Here is a 22,650-nt window from a genome sequence, read left to right as displayed (position 1 = left end):
AAGCTTGTTTTCTGCTTCCCTGGAGACTAGGACGCAGAACAATGGCTTCAAACTACAAGAGAGGAGATTCCATCTGAACATGAGGAAGAACTTCCTGACTGTGAGAGCCGTTCAGCAGTGGAACTCTCTGCCCCGGAGTGTGGTGGAGGCTCCCTCTTTGGAAGCTTTTAAGCAGAGGCTGGATGGCCATTTGTCAGGGGTGATTTGAATGCAATATTCCTGCTTCTTGGCAGGGGGTTGGACTGGATGGCCCATGAGGTCTCTTCCAACTCTTTGATTCTATGATTCTATGATTCTATAACTTTAGTTTAAGTGACAAAAAGAGCACAGCTACATAGTCTTCTGTAATGATTCTGACTAATTTTATGGAGCTTTTAAACACAAGTTAGAATTTCTCTCCTAGTTTGGTTTTCTCATAGATTTGGAACATGAAAAGGAAAGAAATTCAAAGCTAAGCAACTTTGTCCTTGTGGTTGACTGATTTCCCTTCCTCGCTAAAGCTTACAATGCCTTTCTAGCCTGTGTGTCTCAACTGGCCTGGGTATCTTTTGTCTGTGTGTTTTGTATGCCTGAAGACTTCGCTTGGCATATTCCTTTCCCTAAGAGCACATAAAAGATATAAAATCAATCAATGCAGGTTTGGTTTTGGACCCAGCTGGTTTAAAGCCAAAACAACCATTCATCGCCTATCCAAATTTGCTTCTTTTTTAACACAATGATATGTGCGAATGTGTGAAGGTTGGAAACAGACTTAAAAGGAGCTTGCATTCTGGTCTGATATGAAATGTGATTTTCAGAATTTGACAAGCTCTTAAATAAAGTTGTCTTTAGTGTGCGGGAAATAGCCCAAGCAAAACCAAACCAACCAACCCCCATTTGCCATCTGCCTTGCTCCACAGGCCACATTAGCTAACATCTTTAATTTAAAATGCCACAAAAGCCAGGAATGTATCCCTGTTAAATACAAGAAGAGAGGGAAGGAGCTGCTGGAATAACATTAACATGATTTGTGAGGCCTGTACCATAACAATCTTGGGTTAGTCAAGAAGGCGTTGCCAGTGAGAGAAGGATGGGCATTGGCCCATCTTTAGAAGGACATAGGACCCTGAATTGAAGGCAAAATGCTGAGGACTTGTGCTTTATGCTTTTTATTATTTTATTGCTTTTATGTGGTTTATATTATATGTAATATTTTTAACTGTATTTTACATTGTTTGGGGGCATTGACTGCTGACTGTAAACTCCCTCGAGTCACCTCCAGGTTGAGAGGGGCAGTGTAGTAAATAAATAAATCTATATAAATAAAAATGTAATGTTCGTTTGTGGGATGAACAGAACTCAAAAACCACTGGGTGAATTGACACCAAATTAGGACACAACACACCTATCAGGCCAACAAGTGACCATCACTCATAAAACACTGAAAACACAGCAAAAGAGATTTAAAAAGCAAAAAAAATTAAAAATTACATTACAACACATGGGCAAAACCACACACACATTATATACGCAAACACATATATACACATATACACAAATATATACACATACACATCACATATATACACACACAAAACACATATACACAGACTGGGCCACAGCAAAGCGTGGCAGGGGACAGCTAGTAAATAAATAAATTTCCATTGCAACTGAGAAAAATACAAAGTGTTTGTAATGTCAGCATTATTCAGTGAGTTGGAGAGTGGGCTTGTGGTCATTAAGCTGATCCTATCGGCATGCTTGTGTCTGAATTGAATACTTTTAAAGGCCTCTGGATTGGGACCAGACAATCTGAAGGATCATAAGTATGTCTGCCCAAGTTTTAGGACAGAGCCACTATAGTATTAATGCTTGGAATGATGGACCTGCATTCTGGGAGAACTGGGATTAAATCACCATGGAAACCCAGTAGGTGATGCTGGGTGAGTCTAACTCTCTCAGCTTCAGAAGAAAACAATGACAAATGGCAATAAAAACCTTGCACACCCTTATTCCTTAGGGCAGGCATGTGCAAACTTGGGCCCTCCAGGTGTTTTGGACTCCAAAACACCTGGGACAATGGCTTCAAACTACAGGAAAGGAAATTCCACCTGAACAGGAGGAAGAACTTACTGACTGTGAGAGCTGTTCAGCAGTGGAACTTTCTGCCCTGGAGTGTGGTGGAGGCTCCTTCTTTGGAGACTTTTAAACAGAAGCTGGATAGCCATCTGTCAGGGATGCTTTGAATGCGGCTTTCCTGCTTCTTGGCAGAATTGAGTTGGACTGGATGGCTCACAAGGTATCTTCCAACTCTATAATTCTATGAATTTCCTAAGTCTACCAATATGGGGGTGGGTGTCATATCATGGAATAATGCTGAACAACATAGTGGGTTGGACTGGATGGCATTTTGAACTCTATAATGCTATGACCTAGCAAATTCCTGGAGACACATAGAGAGATCCCAAGTGTGAATTGAAACTACAGCTGGGGATTCTGTGGTCACAGGGGTCTTACTGTATTTTGTTTTCAATCTATGTAGAGAAATAATGACGGAAATGGAAGAGAAAATGAAACAGGGTACAATGCTAAATATGAAGAACAAAGGAGCCTAGGCAAGTATTAAAACTGAGAAGGGACATGAGATCCATGTTTAAAAATCTGGGCCTATTGAGAAGGAAACAGAATTGCTTTCTGCTGCTCTGGAGACTAGGACAGTGGAGCAAAAGTGGATTCAAATTGTAGGAAAAAGAGATTCCTTCAAAACATTAAGAAGAACTTTCTGACAGTAAGTACTGTTCAAAAGTGCAATATACTGCCTGAGAGTATGGTGAACCCTCCTTCTCTGGAGACTATTATTATTATTATTATTATTATTATCCTACTTTATCTTTAAGCAGAGGCTGGGTAGCCATCTGTCAGGAAGGCTCAGATTGTGTCTTCATGAATGGCAAGGGGATGGACTGGATTGCCCTTGTGGTCTATGAAAACTGTAAACAATCTTGCAAACACAGAGAGAAAGAGAGAGTGCTCACTTGCTGCATTCCATATCTTCTGGCCAGGACACACCAAACATCTCCATGAGTTTCGAACAGTCATTGTAGGCTCGCTGGCAAATCCTGCGGCAGGGGAGGGTGACTCTGCCATACTCCATGCAGACCGGCGCATAGAGCGCACACAGGAACGGTCGAAACTCCCGGGAACATTCAAGGTTCACCATTGGGTGGAATGGCTATAAAGAAAAACAAAAAGAAATTACCTCCAGGACACCAATTAAGCAGCCTTCTGGAACAAGCTGGGTGGTTACCACAATCTAAAATCTTAGAACTCTTCCCCAGTTTTGGAAGGGAAATAGATCAGATTAGAATATAGATTGCTCTGATAATAGACTGCACAGAATGCCAATATAAATATTTGTTTAGTATGATGTCATAAATTACTTTCAACCTTGGTGGGCTTGTAGTTATGGACTCAACCCTACATAACATGTTTAGCATCCCCTGTTTTGATCCAAGGATGATAACGCAATATTGAGGCCAGGTGGGGAACCCTTTTCAGCTGGAGGGCCACATTCAAATTCAGACAAATTCAGGGTGTGTGCACACATTCCAGTGGAAGGCAGGGCCCAAAAACCTCATGTGTTTTAGCTTGATGCTCTTACTACCATAAATATGCAAAGGGTTCTTGTTGCATCTTAAAGACTCCCTGAGACAAGGAGGCTGGAAGCATTAGGTTGCATAGACTTAGATTCCTAGCACACTACGCTGTTGTAGCACTACTATTCCACTTTAAGTGCCTGCAAACCATCTTATGGAATCCAGTTTTAGAAGGGAGATTTAGTTTTCAGCTAGTCCCTTCGAGGAGATAGGGCGGAATAAGGAAACTCCCAGCAATATGTCCCTAAACGCACTTTATTAATGACTTAAGATTGTCTGCACATTTCTTCCCTCTCCAAAACTTCTATCCCAGTTACATGTCACCTTGTCATGCCCAGCATTATTTTTTTTTAAATTAATTATTACATTTGGCCCAGCCATAGGTTTTAAACGCGTCGTGTTATTATTAATGTTTATTGCTTATTTTTGCTTATGAGTTTATTTATTGTTTTGTATTATTGTTGTTATTGTTTATTGTTGTATTGTGGGCTCGGCCTCATGTAAGCCGCACCGAGTCCCTTGGGGAGATGATAGCGGGGTACAAATAAAGCTATTATTATTATTATTATTATTATTATTACAGTTTATTATTATTTATTTATTATTTATTTATTTGCTTTATTTCTATACCGCGTTTCTCAACCTATAATAGGTGACTCAATGCGGTTTACACAATATTAATTACCACAACAATAACAATTAAAACACAGCATACCCAATAACAAACACACAACCATTCATACAATGCCTCGATCGCAACCAAGATCCAGTCTCATATCCTTATACCGTTCCTATGTTCAGTTTACCGTCATTCTGTGTACAATTGCGCTGATTAGCCAAACGCTTGCTCAAAAAGCCAGGTTTTGAGCTTCTTCCTAAATGCCAGCAACGAAGGGGCCTGTCTGATGTCGCTTGGTAGGGCATTCCATAACCGAGGGGCCACCACCGAGAAGGCCCTGTCTCTCGTTCCCGCCAACCGTGCCTGTGACGCAGGCGGAACCGAGAGCAGGGCCTCCCCGGACGATCTTAATGTCCGTGTCGGTTCATAGGAGGAGATGCGTTCGGAGAGGTAGGTGGGGCCGGAACCGTTTAGGGCTTTGTAGGCTAATGCCAGCACCTTGAATTGTGCCCGGTAGGGAATTGGCAGCCAGTGGAGCTGGCTCAACAGAGGAGTGGTATGCTCCCTGAGAGCTGCTCCTGTTAGCAACCTGGCTGCCGAGCGCTGGACCATCTGGAGCTTCCGGGCAGTCTTCAAGGGCAGCCCCACGTAGAGCGCGTTACAGTAATCTATGCGGGATGTGACCAGAGCGTGGACTACCGTGGCCAAGTCCGACTTCCCGAGGTACGGGCGCAGCTGGCGCACGAGCCGAAGCTGTGCAAATGCTCCCCTGGCCACCGCTGAGACCTGAGGCTCCAGGCTCAGCGATGAATCCAGGGTCACACCCAAGCTGCGAACCTGCGTCTTCAGGGGGAGTGTAACCCCGTCCAACACAGGCTGTAACCCTATGCCCCGTTCGGCCTTTCGACTGACCAGGAGTGCCTCTGTCTTGTCTGGATTCAACTTCAATTTGTTCACCCTCATCCAGTCCGACACAGCAGCCAAGCACCGGTTCAGGACCTGAACAGCCTCCTTAGAAGTAGGTGGAAAGGAGTGACAGAGTTGGACATCATCTGCGTACAGATAACACCGCACCCCGAAACTCCGGATGATCTCTCCCAACGGCTTCATGTAGATGTTAAACAACATGGGGGACAGTATTGAACCCTGCGGGACCCCACAAGACAAAGGTTGTGAGGACGAGCAGCTGTCCCCCATCAACACCTTCTGGGTACGACCCTCTAGGAAGGACCCGAGCCACTGTAAAACAGTGCCACCAAGGCCCATTCCCGCGAGGCGTCCCAGAAGGATACCGTGGTCGACGGTATCGAAGGCCGCTGAGAGATCCAGCAGGACCAACAGGGACACACTCCCCCTCTCGAGCTCTCTGCGGAGATCATCCACTAAGGCGACCAGGGCTGTCTCGGTACCATGTCCCGGCCTAAAGCCAGACTGTGCCGGATCCAGATAATCAGTGTCTACCAAGAATACCTGGAGTTGTGAGGCCACCACACGTTCCAGGACTTTGCTCAAAAAGGGAAGATTGGAAACAGGCCGATAGTTGACGAATTGAGTGGGGTCTAGTGATGGTTTTTTCAACAGCGGTTTTATTACAGCTTGTTTTAAGCTGGCTGGAATATTGCCTTCCCGAAGGGAGGCATTAACCACCACCTCCACCCACTCGGCCAATCCCCCTCTGGCCTCCTTTAGAAGCCAGGATGGGCAGGGGTCTAGGATGCATGTGGTAGCTCTCATTCCTCCAAGTATCTTGTCCACATCCTCGGGTTTCACCAATTGAAATGAATTATTATTATTTCACCAATTGAAATGAATTATTATTATTATTATTATTATTATTATTATTCTCACTAAACTTTGTTGTTGTTTATTTGTTCAGTTGCTTCCAACTCTTCGTGACCTCGTGGACCAGCCCAGGCCAGAGCTCCCTGTCAGCCATCGCCACCCCCAGCTCCTTCAAGGTCAAGCCAGTCACTTCAAGGATAACATACATACATCTTAAGGTACCACTTATGCGGGGAGGCTAATTTAACTAATTTACGACGCCATAAAAACCTTCCAGCAGCGTGCAGAAGAATGAGGCAGTACCCCATCAAAGGACTCGGTGTCACAAATGGACGGTGAAGCAGCAGCTCCCCCTGTGGCTGGAATCGAGAATACCCTCATGAAAGCTGGAAAGTTAAATTGCCTCTGTGTCTGTCTATATATGTTGTATGTCTAACTGGCATTGAATGTTTGCCATGTATATGTGCATTGTAATCCGCCCTGAGTCCCCTGCGGGGTAAGAAGGGCGGAATATAAATACTGTAAATAAATAAATAAATCTTGCCCTTCTTTCCTTTTCTTTCCATTTTCCCCAGCATCATTCTCTTCTCCAAGCCTTCCTGTCTTCTTATTATGTGGCCAAAGGACTTCATCTTTGCCTCTAATATCCTTCCCTTCAGGGAATATCCTTTCCTTCAGCTAGGCATTATTTCCTAGAGCTAGTTGGATCTTCTTGCAGTCCCAATCACTATCAGAATTTACCTCCAACACCATAGTTCAAAAGCTAAAGTACAAACTCTAAAATTCCACAGGATAGTCATAGTCCATTCAAGTGGACTTATAGTGCTTTAACAATGCAGAGTGATAATCCCGGCCAACACACATTTTGGTGCCACAAATATTAGTCTTGTTTCTGGGTATATTTGATCTGCTGATTCAAAAAAATAGCACCAGTCTTCACCTATCAGTTCCAGGTTTTTGGGATACCAAACATACACCACCTACAAGTTGCCATCTATTCACCCACAGAAAATCATGGTAAAGTATCTAAGATATCAGAGTTGATGAAGTCTACCCAATGCAATTTTCTGAACCAAATAACAGGCCTAAAAACCAAGACAAACATGTTTTCCTTGTGTAATAGTCTCAAGTTGGGTTTAGTGCCAAAAGTATGGCTTTTGATATGAATCATAGAATCAAAGAGTTGGAAGAGACCTCATGGGCCATCCAGTCCAACCCCCTGCCAAGAAGCAGGAATATTGCATTCAAAGCACCCCTGACAGATGGCCATCCAGCCTCTGTTTAAAAGCTTCCAAAGAGGGAGCCTCTACCACACTCGGAGGCAGAGAGTTCCACTGCTGAACAGCTCTCACAGTCAGGAAGTTTTTCCCCATGTTCAGATGGAATCTCCTCTCTTGTAGTTTGAAGCCACTGTTTCAAGTCCTAGTCTCCAGGGAAGCAGAAAAGAAGCTTGCTCCCTCCTCCCTGTGGCTTCCTCTCACATATTTATACATGGCTATCATATCTCCTCTCAGCCTTCTCTTCTTCAGGCTGAACATGCCCAGCTCCTTAAGCCACTCCTCATAGGGCTTGTTCTCCAGACCCTTGATTATTTTAGTCACCCTCCTCTGGAAACATTCCAGCTTGTCAATGTCTCTTGAATTGTGGTGCCCAGAATTGGACACAATATTCCAGGTGTGGTCTAACCAAAGCAGAATAGAGGGGAAGCATGACTTCCCTAGATCTAGACACTATGCTCCTATTGATGCAGGTCAAAATCCCATTGGCTTTTTTTTTTTGCCGCCACATCACATCTACTTGTCCCAAGAACAAGTAGAAGGACCGCCACTTCCTGCCCAGGCATTCAAAAAGGTCTTTTGCCTCTCTCTTCACAGCTAAGTGCTTCTGATTTACTGAAATACTTCAATTCATAGGTCATGATCTGCGAGAGAAGGAAATGCTACATCAACCTGCACTACAAATCTCCTTTTACCTATAGGTTTTCAAGTCATCTCAGCAGTGTTGTTCTATTACTATAAAAAACACACTCACCCAATTCAGTACTTTCAGTTTGAGTATAATTAATTCAGTTGTGCATGTCTGGACAGCTAAAATGTTTAGGTCTCCATAGACTGAAAGGCCTTTCAATAGGAAATGAGTATTCTGCCCTTCCTTGTTGATATAGCATACATCAAAAATCACCTTCAGGCTAAACCAGGCATTAAGCAGCTAAAATATTCGGTTTTCAGACTGAAGATCCCGAAGGCAGAGATCCTTTGCGATATGAAAGATGAGAAGAAAGAGTTCAAGATGAGAGCAAAACAAATATACGTCCTTGTGGAGATGCGTCACATTTGGCTTTAAGACAGATGCAGTCAGCCCTCCATATCCACAAATTCGCCAACCATCCATGGCATAAAAATGTCCAAAAAAATTCAAAAAGCATTTTTTTTTTGCATTTTATTCAAAAGACATCATTTTGTGATGCCATTATATATACTGGGACTTGAGCATCCACGCTTTGGGAATCCACAGGAGGCCTGGAACCAAACCTAAGTGGATAGCAGGGGACCAGTATGTAATGCAATTATGCAGGGAGGAAGTAGACATAATGCAGTACATAAAGCACAACCTTCCAGATGTGACTGGACTACAACTCCCAACATTCCTCACCAATCACAAGGATGGCAAAGCTTGCTGCTTAGGACCAGTACATATGCATCTCCAGTTAGGAGTTCAAATCCCCTTCTCAGCTAAGAAACTGGCTGACTGAGCAAACTACCATCTCATTACTATTACCCTGTCTCACAGTGCTGTTGTGAGAATGAAGTGTGGTAGTGTACTAATTCCATGTAGAAATATTTGGTATCTATAGCACAGTAGAGCGTAGCACAGCCAGTAGGGTTGGATAGGTTCATTCGGAAGAGCTTGAAATTTGAAATAAAACATACGAATTTGGACATCCGATGCAGTTTTGAACCATGCAGGAAAGGTGTGGGGGGATCCGAATTTGAACCACTTACTTTTTTTCCAGAAATATCCTATGTTTGGATGTCTCCCAAGGTTATTGTAATTTTCACAACCATTAAGCCAACTTTGGTAAAGGGAAAGGAATTTTTAAAATCTCATGCCTTCCGCGCCACAGGCGATGCAAAAAGGGAAGCGGTGGCCGTGGCTAATCACAGCCATCTTGAACTGTAGTCGTTTGAGCAAGCCAGGCCCCCAATGGTAGAGATTGCAAAAGGCCCTGTTGTTAAACTACATTTCCCACAATGCTCACCTGCTCATTAGCCAAAATGGCTGAAGAACCCAAAAATAGCTGTCTGTAGCAGTCTTCGTCTAAATAGAAAATAAACTCAGTTCTTGTGGGTTTTTTCGGGCTATATGGCCATGTTCTAGAGGCATTTCTCCTGACGTTTCGCCTGCATCTATGGCAAGCATCCTCAGAGGAGATGCCGAGGGCGAGGGGGGAGGAAGAGGAGGAGGAACGGCAGGCCCGGTTATCAGGGAGACTGGTGGGGTGGTGGCCAGCTGAGCTGTCCCCGCCCCAGGCTCCCTCTCAAGCTTGGAGTGACTGGGCAGCGGGGCAAGAGCAGCCGGGGGCGACCTCTCCCGCCGACCTCCTCACTCCACTCCCAGCCACCCACTCCCCTTCCAACAGAGCTCACTACCGCTGAGGATGCTTGCCATAGATGCAGGCGAAACGTCAGGAGAAATGCCTCTAGAACATGGCCATATAGCCCAAAAAAACCCCACAAGAACTGAGTGATTCCAGCCATGAAAGCCTTCGACAATACAGAAAATAAACTGATTGAATCTACAAAGGTGTCTAAAGAAGGCAGCAAAACAATAAGCAATTTTTGCAAAGACAAGAGAACATAAACTGCTTAAAAACCATCATTATACTTTTGCCTGATTGCCCTGAACAAGGCCCTGGGGTAGCCAGCCACAGCCTGTCTGCCCTTTGCAGTCAGTAAGTAATGATACAATAAAATGATGGATTGCATCTGCAGAAAGGAATAAACGGATGAATGTGTCTTGAGGGCCCCTTCCAACTCAGTAGAGGAAGCAAATGGATGTCAGGAGAGTTTGGATGGTGCCTTTCTGCCCAGAAGAAGGGGGGCAGTCTAGATGTCCCTTGATGGGGTCTGTACTATTATTTCTGTTCTCCACCAATTTAACTCAGTTTGTGCCATGCAAACAAAATTTCTGGAGTAGAGCAACTACTTTCAAAGTAAAGACCACCCAATGGAACAGGAAATAACACTTTCAAACCAGGAACAGATTTTCTTTATTATTAAAAAAATGTTTTTATAAAAACTTTGAAAATTCTCCAAAAATCCATGGAGAAGCCAAAAGTTATGAAATTTTGTGAGCTAACAGTGATCCATGTGTTCTACCACCGTAGTAAGTTTAATCAGGATTAGTCTAAAAACGAGGGAAGGAGAATCCCCTGAAGTTTCCCCAGTGCCAGTGCTGTTTTTTCCTACTGTGCATGTGTGTCCGCATTAACGAATCAATTCGGAAGTTTCAGAAAGTTTTGAATATTTTTTTTTAAAAATCCAGAAGTGACTTTAGAATCAAACTAGCAGCACTTCCTACATCCAAAACGAGTTTTGAACTAATCAACCAAGCCCTAAACAGTTTGGGACCTGCCTACCTTCATGACCGTATCTCCCTCAACGAACCAACTCAGGCCCTCCAATCTTCTGGGGAGGCCCTTCTTTCACTCCTGCCAGTGTCACAAGCTCACCTTGTAAGCACAAGGGAGAGAGCTTTTTCCTCTGTGGCCCCCAAGCCCCTACCCTAGAAACCTTTAAAAAGAACCTCAAATCCTGGCTCTTCCACTGTGCCTTTGGTGAGAAGGTATACAACCTCACACTATTGCTTAGCCTCAACGTTATGTCATTGGCGTATACGTCCCCCCCCCCCACTTTTGTGGGAAAACTTGATTCCACAACCCCCATTTTAATGAGCCCTCTTCCACAAATAACCTGCTTCTCCTTATCGCACTCGAGTTTTTAATCAGTTTTTAATTAGTCTTCTTTTAATCATTACATGTAGCCTGCCATTGTGATTGTGATTGTGTTTATTGTAATTTTATATTGTTATGTATTCATATCTGTTATGTAATTATGATGTTGTTGTTTATTGTTTGCGTTTTCGGTTTTATTCTGCTGTAATTTGTTGTCTGGGCTTGGCCTCATGTAAGCTGCCCCGAGTCCCCAGCGGGGAGATGGTGGGAGTATAAATAAAGTTTATTATTGCCATTGAATGCAAATCAAGGTGATCAGCTGAAACATTCACAGCTAGCCACAGCAGACAGGAATCCTTTGTCTCACCCTGGTCATTCCACAGATATATAAACCCATTTTTCCTACTTCCAACAGACCTCACTACCTCTGAGGATGCTTGCTGATGCAGGCGAAACGTCAGGAGAAAAATTGCCTCCAGAACATGGCCATATAGCCCGGAAAAACCTACAACAACCCAAAGTTTATTATTTATTTTTATTATTAGCAGCAGCCAGCGCTATGTATGAGCTTATGGTAAGAAACAGGAGAGAGATAACGCAGGATGCACTCAAATAAGATTTAAAAGGTTATTTAAAAACTTACTTCTTTTGTTGCAGGTAATACATCTCAGATAAAAGAATAGACATAGAAAAGAAAGTAGCCTAACTTTGGTAGAACAGTCCCTAATGGTGTCTTTCATGTCTGTGTGTCAGGACTCTTGAGGCAGAGCAACCTCATGCTGCTTCCTTCTCAAACAAAGAGCAACAAAGCACACAGAAGACTTTTGGGAAGAAAGGGAAAGTGACCTCTTCATGCAGGTAAGAATCAAAACACCTTGAGTTACTCGGATCTAGGAAACAAGGGTGAAAACAAGACAGCAGACATGCACTGCAGGGTTCATCTGTCCCAATTGCTCTACATACAAGAGTTGACACAAGTGTTGATGCTCCTTTACTTCCAACACTTTGAACCTCTTGGAGGAAAGGTGTGAGATGAAGAACTGTTTGAAAGCAGAAAGTGATGTTGCCTGGGAATGTGGTGGAGTTTCCTTCTTTGGAGGTTTTTAAACAAAGTTCAGGAGTATTTTGATTGTACGAGGGTTGAATGAAAAGTAATGCCTCCACCTTCATTACTTAGGTTTGGATGGGGATATTTTAATAAATCAAACGCAGAAATAATCCTTAGAATGTGCTTTCTAACTAACTCTATTCACTTTCCAACATAATCACCTGACAATTGGATAAATTTCTGCCAATGATGAACAAGTTTTCTGAAACCGTCACGGAAGAAGTCAACACTCTGTTTCCGCAACCCATTGTGCACAAATCTTCCGATAGCCAAGCAAAGCAATAATGTGACCCACATGTTCTTGTGAAATGCCAATTATGCTTGAAATTTCTCTCTGAGTGATATGACGATCGTTCTGAATCAATCTGTCAACCTTTTGCTTGTGAAACTCAGTGGTTGCTGTCACAGGACATCCAACTCTTTGTTTGTCACGCAAGTCAGATGTCCCCACCTCAACATCTTTAAACTTACTCGCCCAACGATGCACAGTACTCACATCCACACAATCACCTTAAACAGCTTGCATTCTCTGATGAATCTCCTTTGGGGTGACACCTTCTGCTGTCAAGAATTCAATGACTGCACGTTGCTTAAGTCACATTGACCGACCGTCTGTGCAGGGTTCCATACTTTGCACTTTAACAACACAACCATTCAATGCTAAGGCTTCCCACCAAAATGGAACTGTAGAGGAGAGTCTATTGAACAAGCCAGTACCTGCCGCATAGCAGTACTGCCATCTGTTGAGAAGTTATGAAGGTGGAGGCATTACATTTCATTCAACCCTCGAATATTCCTGCCTGGCAGAAGGGGGTTGGACTAGATGAACCCAAAGGGTCTCTTCTGACTCTATGAATGAGATGCAATAACCCCACACCCAATCCTCCAAACTGTCTAGACATGGCAAGCAGTGAGAGGCAGAAGCACACTGGCGGGAATACCAAGGCTTGTCAGTATTCCCAGTGGTAGAAAATGAGCAGATGCTATTAGCGTATGCAAATGTGGAATTGGCCATTACCTACAGACTGAAAGCCATTTTACCATTCAGCTTCCCTTGGGAAGAGAGAGACATGTAGGATGATTGGTTTATGTTCCCACTGGCAAAACTGTGCTCCACATTTGCAATTTTTGCTCTGCTTTTAGGCTGGAAGAAAAAAAGTGGTCGCCCCACTTTCTGAACAAATCCCTCAACCACAAAGGAGTAATCAAAGTAGGAACTCTTGCAAGCTCTGCTCCTTGGAGAGTCCCCAGAATACAATCTTGTATTAATAGGGATTGCATTACAGAGTCCCCAATTCTGATTTATCAGTTAAAGATAAAGGTTTCCCCCTGACATTAAGTCCAATCATGTCCGACTCTGGGGGTTGCTGCTTATCTCCATTTCTAAGCCGAAGAGCTGGCGTTGTCCATAGACACCTCCTAGGACATGTGGCTGGCATGACTGCATAGAGCGCCGTTACCTTCCTGTTGGAGCGTTACCCATTGATCTACTCACATTTACATATTTTTGAACTGCTAGGTTGGCAGAAGCTGGGGCTGACAGCGGAAGCTCACACTGCTTCCCTGGATTCGAACCTGTGACCTTTCGGTCAACAAGTTCAGCAGCTCGGTGGTTTAACTGCACCACCGGGGGCTCCTGATTTATCAGTTGTAAGACTATATTTGCCATAACTGCTGACCATTGGCCAAGTCAAGGCCAACAAGATCTTGAGACCCAAATTTGGGGACCATTTTTTCTCTGGATTGCTTCAAGCAAGCTCTTAAGGAGCCCCAACATTTTCAGTCTGGAAGAGAAAATGGTGATTCACCAAATTTGCATTTCACCTGTCACATGGACTTCCAAGTGAATGACCACTGACAAGTGTAGGGACTTTGAAAGTAAAATAACATAATATTACGAGCCAGAGAAGAATTGGTAGGAAAATAGATAGGTCTTATAGTTACCCAATACAGTTGGCCATATCCATGGGTTTGACATCTATGGATTTCACTAATCACAGTTGAAAAATATTGGAACCTCTCCCCCGCCCTTCCACCCTCTTCCTTTCCATGCTGAGGATTTGTAATATGTAGCCTCTTGTTATTTCACAAATCCTCAGGACCCTCTCCAACTCTCATTTGAGTTGTTATCCATTTCACATAAGGAACGTCATTTTACTATATAATGAGACTTGAGCACCCATGGATTTTGGTATCTACAGAGTGTCCCGTAACAAAATCTCACTCAAGAGCCCAAGTGTACACATTTTTTATGTTTAAGGGATGCGTAACGCAGTAACTAGGCATTTACCAGTTACTCAAATAGGCTTGCGGTAAATAATTCTCCTAATGCATCTTTCAGTAGTTGCAGCTTCTTTAGCACACTGTGCAAAATCAGCTCACACTGCAGTGGTAGAAAATAATGTTTCCTTCTTGGAATGTCTGGCAAACTGTTCCTTTGTCAGGATGGAGCAATCCTCTATCCCATTTGCCTCTGAAGGTGTTGGCCCCTTCCAAAACAAGGGAGAAGGGATGTTTTGTAGGAATATTTGGGATCTGCAGCACAGCAGAGTCCAGCATAGCAAATGCTTATGATAGGAGACAGGAGATAAAAAATGCAGAATGTTCTGTCGAAGTTTTAAAAAATGTAAACATTTAATTTTATTATAGTTCATAACCTACCTCAGATATAAGAGTAGACAGGAGAAAGTTAGCAAACTTTGATGGGAGAGTCTCTAATGCTGACTCACTTGCTTATATATATATATATACACACACACAATTTTTTTGCATAAAATCTATCTATAGATTTTTATGCAGAACACACACACACACACACACACATTCTGCATATATATATATATATATATATATATATATATATATATTCTGCATATAGATAGATAGAGTTTTATGCAATTTTTTTAGAGATACAATAAAAGAGGGGGAACATTGTGCAGGTACAGAAAAGTAGAAATAAAGTTGAATTTCTAGGAGAGGAAAAAAGAGACAGAACAAACAAACAAAAAAAGAGAAATTACTAAGGTAGAGAAAAATTTGGTGCTTCCTATCTTCGCCTCAAAGAACTGTTATCCAAAATGGTAATAAAATAGAATTGTTTATATATTACTAGTCCTTTTAGTGTTTGACTTCAATCGTTCCATATATTTCATAGAATGGTTTCATTTACTATTATTTCCAGATTTTCGTCTTTCAAAAAAACATTTCAGGGGTGTCCAATCCATTTTCTTTTTGGGATTTGGGGAATGACATGAAATTTGATAAGTCAGTATATCTATATTCATTATATCTAGTAATCTTAATACCCATAATGTTCTAGTTGGGATGAATTCCTGTTTCCATAGTTTTGCACAGGGTAGTCTTGCTGTTGTCATCATTTAAGTCAAAAGTTTTGGTCTAATACAAACTCAAAACATACCTAATAAAAAGTATTCTGGCTTAAACTTAAATCTTAATTTTCAAAATTTGTTGTATTGTTTTGTGGATGTCTTTCCAGAAGTCTCTAACTTTTGTACAGTTCCACCACATAGAAAGGAGCCTGTGTGTGCTTTGCATTTCCAGCATCTACTGTCACTGGTTTTTTTTTTTTAAAAAAAAATAGACATTTTTTGTGGGGTTAAATACCACTGGCAAAACATTTTTATCCAGTTTTCTTTTAGATCCATTAAGTATATTTTATGTTATTTACTTACTTATTTATTTATTTTATTTATTCTTTTGCTGACTCTTGTGTGTGTAATACATCTTGAAATAGAGAGGAACTTCATGATCCTCCTTTCCCAAGCAAAGGGCAATAAAACACACCGAAGTCTTTTAGGAAGGAGGAGGAAAGTGATCTCCGCATGCAGGAAAGAAGCAAAGCACCTTGAGCTAACCAGTGGTTCTCAACTTGGGGTCCCCAGATGTTTTTGACCTACAACTCCCAGAAATCTCAGCCAATTTACCAGATGTTATTTATTTATTTATTTATTTACTTTGCTTGTATACCGCAGTTTCCCAGCCCGTAGGCGACTCAACGCGGTTCACAACAAAGCAAAAAGACAGTCATATCAAAATAGCAATAACAATTTAAAACCATGAGAGCATAATATACAAGTAATGGCACATCAATAACAACACAATAGCGTCTCGTAACTAGAATCGTGATCCAACTCGTCTATAATTCCATTCCTATATTCATCGTATTCATTGCACTGTTTATCTGAATGCCTGTTCGAACAGCCAGGTTTTTAATTTTCTTCGAAACACCATTAACGTCGGAGCTGATCTTATGTCCATGGGAAGGGCGTTCCACAGCCGAGGGGCCACCACAGAGAAGGCCCTGTCTCTCGTCCCCGCCAGCCGTGCTTGTGATGCTGGCGGGATCGAGAGCAGGGCCTCCCCAGAAGATCTTAAGAGTCCTGGTGGGTTCATAGGCAGAGATACGTTCGGATAAGTAGCTTGGGCTCAAACCGTTTAGGGCTTTAAAGGCCAACGCCAGCACTTTGAATTGAGCCCGGTAGCAAATCAGCAGCCAGTGGAGCTGGTTGTTAGAATTTCTGGAAGCTGAATGTCAAAAACATCTGGGGACCCCAGGTTGAGAACCACTGAGCTACACAGACCTAAGAAACAGAGGTGAAAACAAGGCAGCAGGCATGCACCACAGGGTTCCCTCTGTCCCTACTGCTCTATATCCCAATTGCTGATACTTCTTCACTTCCAACATATTTAGTGATCAGAACATGTCAGTCTTGTCCTAGCAGGGTGAAATTTGGTCAAATTCAAGCCGAGGAACCTGCTTGGTTGAAACAGCATCTACAATGAGGAGGGTCCAGCTGGTGAAGACCAGCTGAGACAAAGAACTGCTATGATCAGCTGACACACCATGAGCTCATTTTGCCTTTGCCTCAGGCTTCATTGCTGCATCCTGCTTAATTTTTCAATATAATCAATAAACTATTTCTTTAGCGCATTTGTGACCCTGTTTCATTCTGACAGACCCTGGGGCTTCCGTTGTCCTGAGTGCACCAGCAGCCAGGATTGTTATGGCAAGCTTCGTGCCCAGTCTAATAGCTTGATGTTAGCCCCATGTTCATTACTATAGAAGATGAGGATTTATTTCCTGAAGCATCCATAGTACACAAAAGGTTTTCTCTCTTATATATGCTAAGAACTCTGATATATGCTTTGGTACACAAGGTACACAAGAGCATTTCTCTCTGAAGTATGCTTCTTCCTCATATCCATACAATGCTGGATGTGGGGGAGAAGAAAAAACATACATCAAGAAGTGAGTACAGGGTGCCCCCTGCATATCTATAGGGGATACGTTCATAGATCCCTGCGGATTCTTGAAATTGTAGATAATAGTAAACCCTATATTATTATCTATACTTGAGCTGAAAGCATGCCACAGATTTGCACAGGAGGACCTAGAAATGCCCACAAACAGTTACTTTTGGACACAGGTAAGTGAAACCATGGACTACCATTCCATGGATAAGTGGGCTAGAGTATTTGGGCAATAATAATAATAATAAAAACAAGAAGATGCAGAACTACTCCTTCTTCCTTTATTTCCCCCAAATTGGGATTGAAGACTTCATGCAGTCTGAAGCATTACATCTATCGGGGTGCTTTGGACTAGATGGCCCTTGTGGTCTCTTCCAACTCTATTATTCTATTATTCTAAAAGGCAGCAAGCAGGAAAATTATTTATCTGAAATATTGTCATGGGAGGACTGTTAAGCTTTCCCCTTTAAATTTTAATCAGCAATCTCTAATATAATTAGTGATTGGGTGTTCACACCCATTTTGCTTTCTAATATGGTGCCTCCTTATAAAAATAAAATTGTGTTAGATAACCAATTATTTTAAAAAATTGAATGAAAACAGTCTAAAGTTCTGCTTGCCTTCCAATAGGGCCATGAAAGTTTCATGGCCTTAAATACATTTTGGAATTGTTCTCCCTCCACTATCTTTTGCCCCTAGGTCACAGTGAATGCAGTGGGTCTTGGGACCAATTTCCTGCTCCTGTGATCTTTTGAGAACCCAGACTAGAAGTGGGTAAAAGGCCATGTTTGTTTTGAAAAAAAGTATGTGTGTTTTATAAAATTATTTCCTGTTTGTTATTGAAAATATGACTTTATACTCCTGGCAGATTTCAATATGGGCCAATTCATTGTTTTATTTTGGTAGAAAGGTGACTTTTACAACACAAGCATCAGATAATGAAGATGACTCAATCCCCGTGATAGAGCAGCCAAATATCAGAAACTCTTGGTATCAAATGAAGACTGAACTGTTTTATGCTGACCAACTCCATTTTGACAACAGCTGACATCGCCCCATGGCTTGGACAGTTGGCTGAGATCACTCATTTATGCTTTGCTAGAAAGGCTGTAACTGTGACACTATGTGACCAGAGCAAACAACCAAAAGTTAGGGCTATATACCATGTCAGACCATGAGAATATCCTCATAAACATCAAACGATCTGTAAATCCATTGTGATGGGAATGTCGAGCCTAATTTTTGCTTGCCTTCCAATACAGCCATCAAAGTCTCATGGCCTCAAATATTTCTTTAGAATTGTTTTTCTAAATCTTTTGCCCCTAGGTCATTGCAGCCTAGGTCATAGTGAATGCAGTAGGTCTTGGGACCATGTATGCATTAGATATTAGAATCCTAGAGTTGGAAGAAACCTCATGGGCCATCCAGTCCAAACCCCTGCCAAGAAGCATTCCTAGAGTAATGGTTGAAACCGGCTACAGAACAAAGTTATCGACCACACATATGAACTGAGTTGGACATGATTTTAACTTGGCGATTTGGCTTATTTGTAATTTTAATCAATATGTATTTTAACTCATTATATGATGTTTTTAGATTGTACTATTAGCATTGAATCCTTGCTGTAAGCCAGTCTGAGTCCCTCTATGGAGGTTGAGAAGATCAGGATATAAAGGTTTTAAATAAATAAGAAGCAGGAATATTGCATTAAAAGCACCCTGACAGATGGCCATCCAGCCTCTGCTTAAAAGCTTCCAAAGAAGGAGCCTCCACCACACTCTGGGGGCAGAGAGTTCCACCGCTGAACGGCTCTCACAGTCAAGAAGTTCTTCCTAATGTTCAGATGGAATCTCCTTTCTTGTTTGAAGCCATTGTTCCACATCCTAGTCTCCAGCGAAGTAGAAAACAAGCTTGCTCCCTCCTTCCTAGCACTTCCTCTCACATATTTATACATGGCTATCATATTTCCCCTCAGCCTTCTCTTCTTCAGGCTAAACATGCCCAACTCCTTAAGCCGCTCCTCATAGGGCTTGTTCTCCAGACCCTTGATTATTTTAGTTGCCCCCCTCTGGACACATTCCAGCTTGTCAATATCCTCATAAACAACAAACGATCTGTGAATCCATTCGGATGGGAATGTCAAGCTTAATTTTTGCTTCCCTTCCAATAGAGCCATGAAAATCTCATGGCCTCAAATATTTCTTTAGAATTATTTTTCCTCCACTATCTTTTACAGGCCCTATGAAGACCAGCTTAAAGAGTTGGGCGTGTTTAGCCTGAAGAAGAGAAGGCTGAGAGGAGATATGATAGCCATGTATAAATATGTGAGAGGAAGTTACAGGGAGGAGGGAGCAAGCTTGTTTTCTGCTTCCCTGGAGACTAGGACGCGGAACAATGGCTTCAAACTACAAGAGAGGAGATTCCATCTGAACATGAGGAAGAACTTCCTGACTGTGAGAGCCGTTCAGCAATGGAATTCTCTGCCCCGGAGTGTGGTGGAGGCTCCTTCTTTGGAAGCTTTTAAACAGAGGATGGATGGCCATCTGTCAGGGGTGCAATTTTCCTGCTTCTTGGCAGAATGGGGTTGGACTGGATGGTCCATGAGGTCTCTTCCAACTCTATGATTCTATGACCCCTAGGTCATTGCAGCCTAGATCATAGTGAATGCAGTAGGTCTTGGGACCATGTATGCATTAGATATTGGTCATATACATTTTGTCTTTGCATAATTCTGACATTTCATCAAATACTGATGCTTGGAATAAACTCTGTCCATCTAGAACAGTGATGTGAGTAGATTGGACTGAAAGCAGTGGTGGGTTTGGTAATTCCTTGGGATAGTTATTGTTATTTGTCTATTTGTCTTCCTGTTCAGTTTCAGGGCTCATCCCCGATTTGTGTCCCACCTGGGAGCACTGCTATTTCAGTCCTACCCAACAAAATTATTTGAAGGCAACAATGCTATTTGCACACACGCCCAATAAATCACAAGTGTTATAGGCTCTATTTCAGAAGAAGAAACTGGTAAAACTACCTTCAAGGATTCCTTGCCTAACAAAACCATCTGAAATTTATGGGCTCAACATAAAGTCGACAGGCAACTTGAGGTTTCTTTCTTCTCCAGCGCCCTCCTACGCCTTTCCCCCTGCCTTCCTCAGCTGATGTGTGGATTCTAAAAAGTCAAGTGAAGCCTTCTCCATAAAGAGGCAAGCAGCAACAGATCCACAGATTGTAATCTAAAACTTACAACTGCTCAATGAAGGATGCTGCAGAATGCTAAGGAAAGTGTCCCGATTGTGCTCTGCAAAGTGTGTTGAATTTCCTCCTTTAATCTTTAATCCACTTATCTCTCCGAACGCATCTCCACCTATGAACCGACGCGGACATTAAGATCGTCCGGGGAGGCCCTGCTCTCGGTCCCGCCTGCGTCACAGGCACAGTTGGCAGGGACGAGAGACAGGGCCTTCTCGGTGGTGGCCCCTCAGCTATGGAATGCCCTACCCATAGACATCAGACAGAAGGTTAAGACCTGGCTCTACAAGCAAGCGTTTGGCTGAATAGTGCAACTGAACATAGGAAGACGGTAAAACTGAACATAGGAATGGCACAAGGATTATGAGAATGGATTTTATTCTGTTATCGAGGCGACATGAATTGATAATAATTGTTGATTTTGCTATTGTGTATGATGTGTTTTAACTGTTTATTGTTGTGATAACCTGCACTGTGTAAACCGCATTGAGTCGCCTAATTAGGCTGAAAAATGCGGTATAGAAATAAAGCAAATAAATAAATAAATAAATCTGCAGTGTGTTGCTTGCTGCCCGTGATGTGGACATTTCTATTGCATAAAATAAAATAAAAAATAAATTCAAGAAACAGACATAAAATAGTTGCTCGAGTCATAGGTTCCTGAAGTGTCTACCGTTGACATTTGAATTAAGGCATTTGTGCATGTAGTGCATGTGTGTGTGTGAGTGTGTTTCTTGCTCACAACCGGCCCCTCCTTCTAGACGTCCCCCATTGCCATGGGAACCCTGCACCCACAGGCTTCCTAGCGCAGCCAGCCGAGCAAGTGAGGAGTGTGAAAAGGGGAGAGAGGGAGTCAAAGGGCTCCTGAGAATCAGAATGGCCACCTTTGTCTCCCAACACAAAGGGCTGGTATCCATAGGAACCGTGCTTGGCGGAACAGAGGAAGGGCCTCCGGATATCACCACCGGGGACATGATATGGGAAACAGAGGCAAAGGGGCAAGGGAACACACAAGGACACAAAGACCCAGCCTCCACCATCTATGCCCCACCATATGTTAGTTATTTTTGAATTATTTATTGAATTATATTATGATTATTATATTTATTTATACCCTGCTTTATCTCCCCAAAGGGAACTCAAAGCGGCTTGAGACACAAAAGCATTAATTAGTACACAACTGCAGAAAAGCGTTAGTATGCAACTGCACAAAGGAAGAGGCACCTCTGCTGCGAACACGCGCCATCTTTCAGCATTTGGGGAGTTGATTAAAATGTCCTCTCTAAAAATCTCTAGGTCATAGAATCATAGAATCAAAGAGTTGGAAGAGACCTCATGGGCCATCCAGTCCAACCCCCTGCCAAGAAGCAGAGCTTCCCAAACATTAAATGTTTTCAGACGGACACCATTTTGTGACACAGTCATTACTAACAAACGGGAAGGTAAACTAAACCCTTATAAGAGATGTAGATAAGTGTGTGTGTGTGTGTGTGGAAGGGGGCATAACTCATAAAAACTTTTCATTTATTGTTATTTATTCATTCAGTCACTTCTGACTCTTCGTGACCTCCTGGACCAGCCCAGGCCAGAGCTCCCTGTCGACTGTGGCCACCCCCAGCTTCTTCAAGCTCAAGCCAGTCCCTTGACCTTGAAGGACCCTTCAAGGTCAAACCCTTATAAGAGATGTAGATAAATGTGTGTGCTTGGAAGGGGGCATAACTCATAAAAACTTTTCATTTATTGTTATTTATTCATTCAGTCACTTCCGACTCTTCGTGACCTCCTGCACCAGCCCAGCCCAGAACTCCCTGTCAGCTGTGGCCACCCCCACAAGCCAGTCCCTTCAAGGATACTATCCATCCATCTTGCCCTTGATCGGCCCCTCTTCCTTTTTTCTTTCCATTTCCACCAACATCCTTGTTTTCATTTATATTTTTTAAAATATATGATGTATTGTCTGTTTCACATAAACTCAAGTGAGACACACCTACACATTGCAGCCAACACACTAATGTGTTGTGACCCACAG

At 42.6% G+C, this 22,650-nt stretch overlaps 1 protein-coding gene across 4 annotated transcripts in view; it reads right to left on the bottom strand.

Annotated features, from left to right (window-relative positions):
- Positions 1–22,650, bottom strand: part of FZD3 (frizzled class receptor 3) — a 75,452-nt gene that overhangs the window by 29,019 nt on the left and 23,783 nt on the right. For all 4 annotated transcript variants that reach the window (XM_060754694.2, XM_060754696.2, XM_060754697.2 and 1 more), the window contains exon 3: positions 3,015–3,211. In XM_060754694.2, coding sequence (XP_060610677.1) covers positions 3,015–3,211 — 197 coding nt within the window. The remainder of the gene's footprint in view (positions 1–3,014; positions 3,212–22,650) is intronic.

Source organism: Anolis sagrei, chromosome 1 (genome assembly GCF_037176765.1).
Source record: "Anolis sagrei isolate rAnoSag1 chromosome 1, rAnoSag1.mat, whole genome shotgun sequence".
Taxonomy (NCBI): Eukaryota; Metazoa; Chordata; class Lepidosauria; order Squamata; family Dactyloidae; genus Anolis; species Anolis sagrei.
The sequence above is the reverse complement of the archived record's forward strand: the minus strand, read 5'-3'. Positions and strand labels throughout refer to the sequence as shown.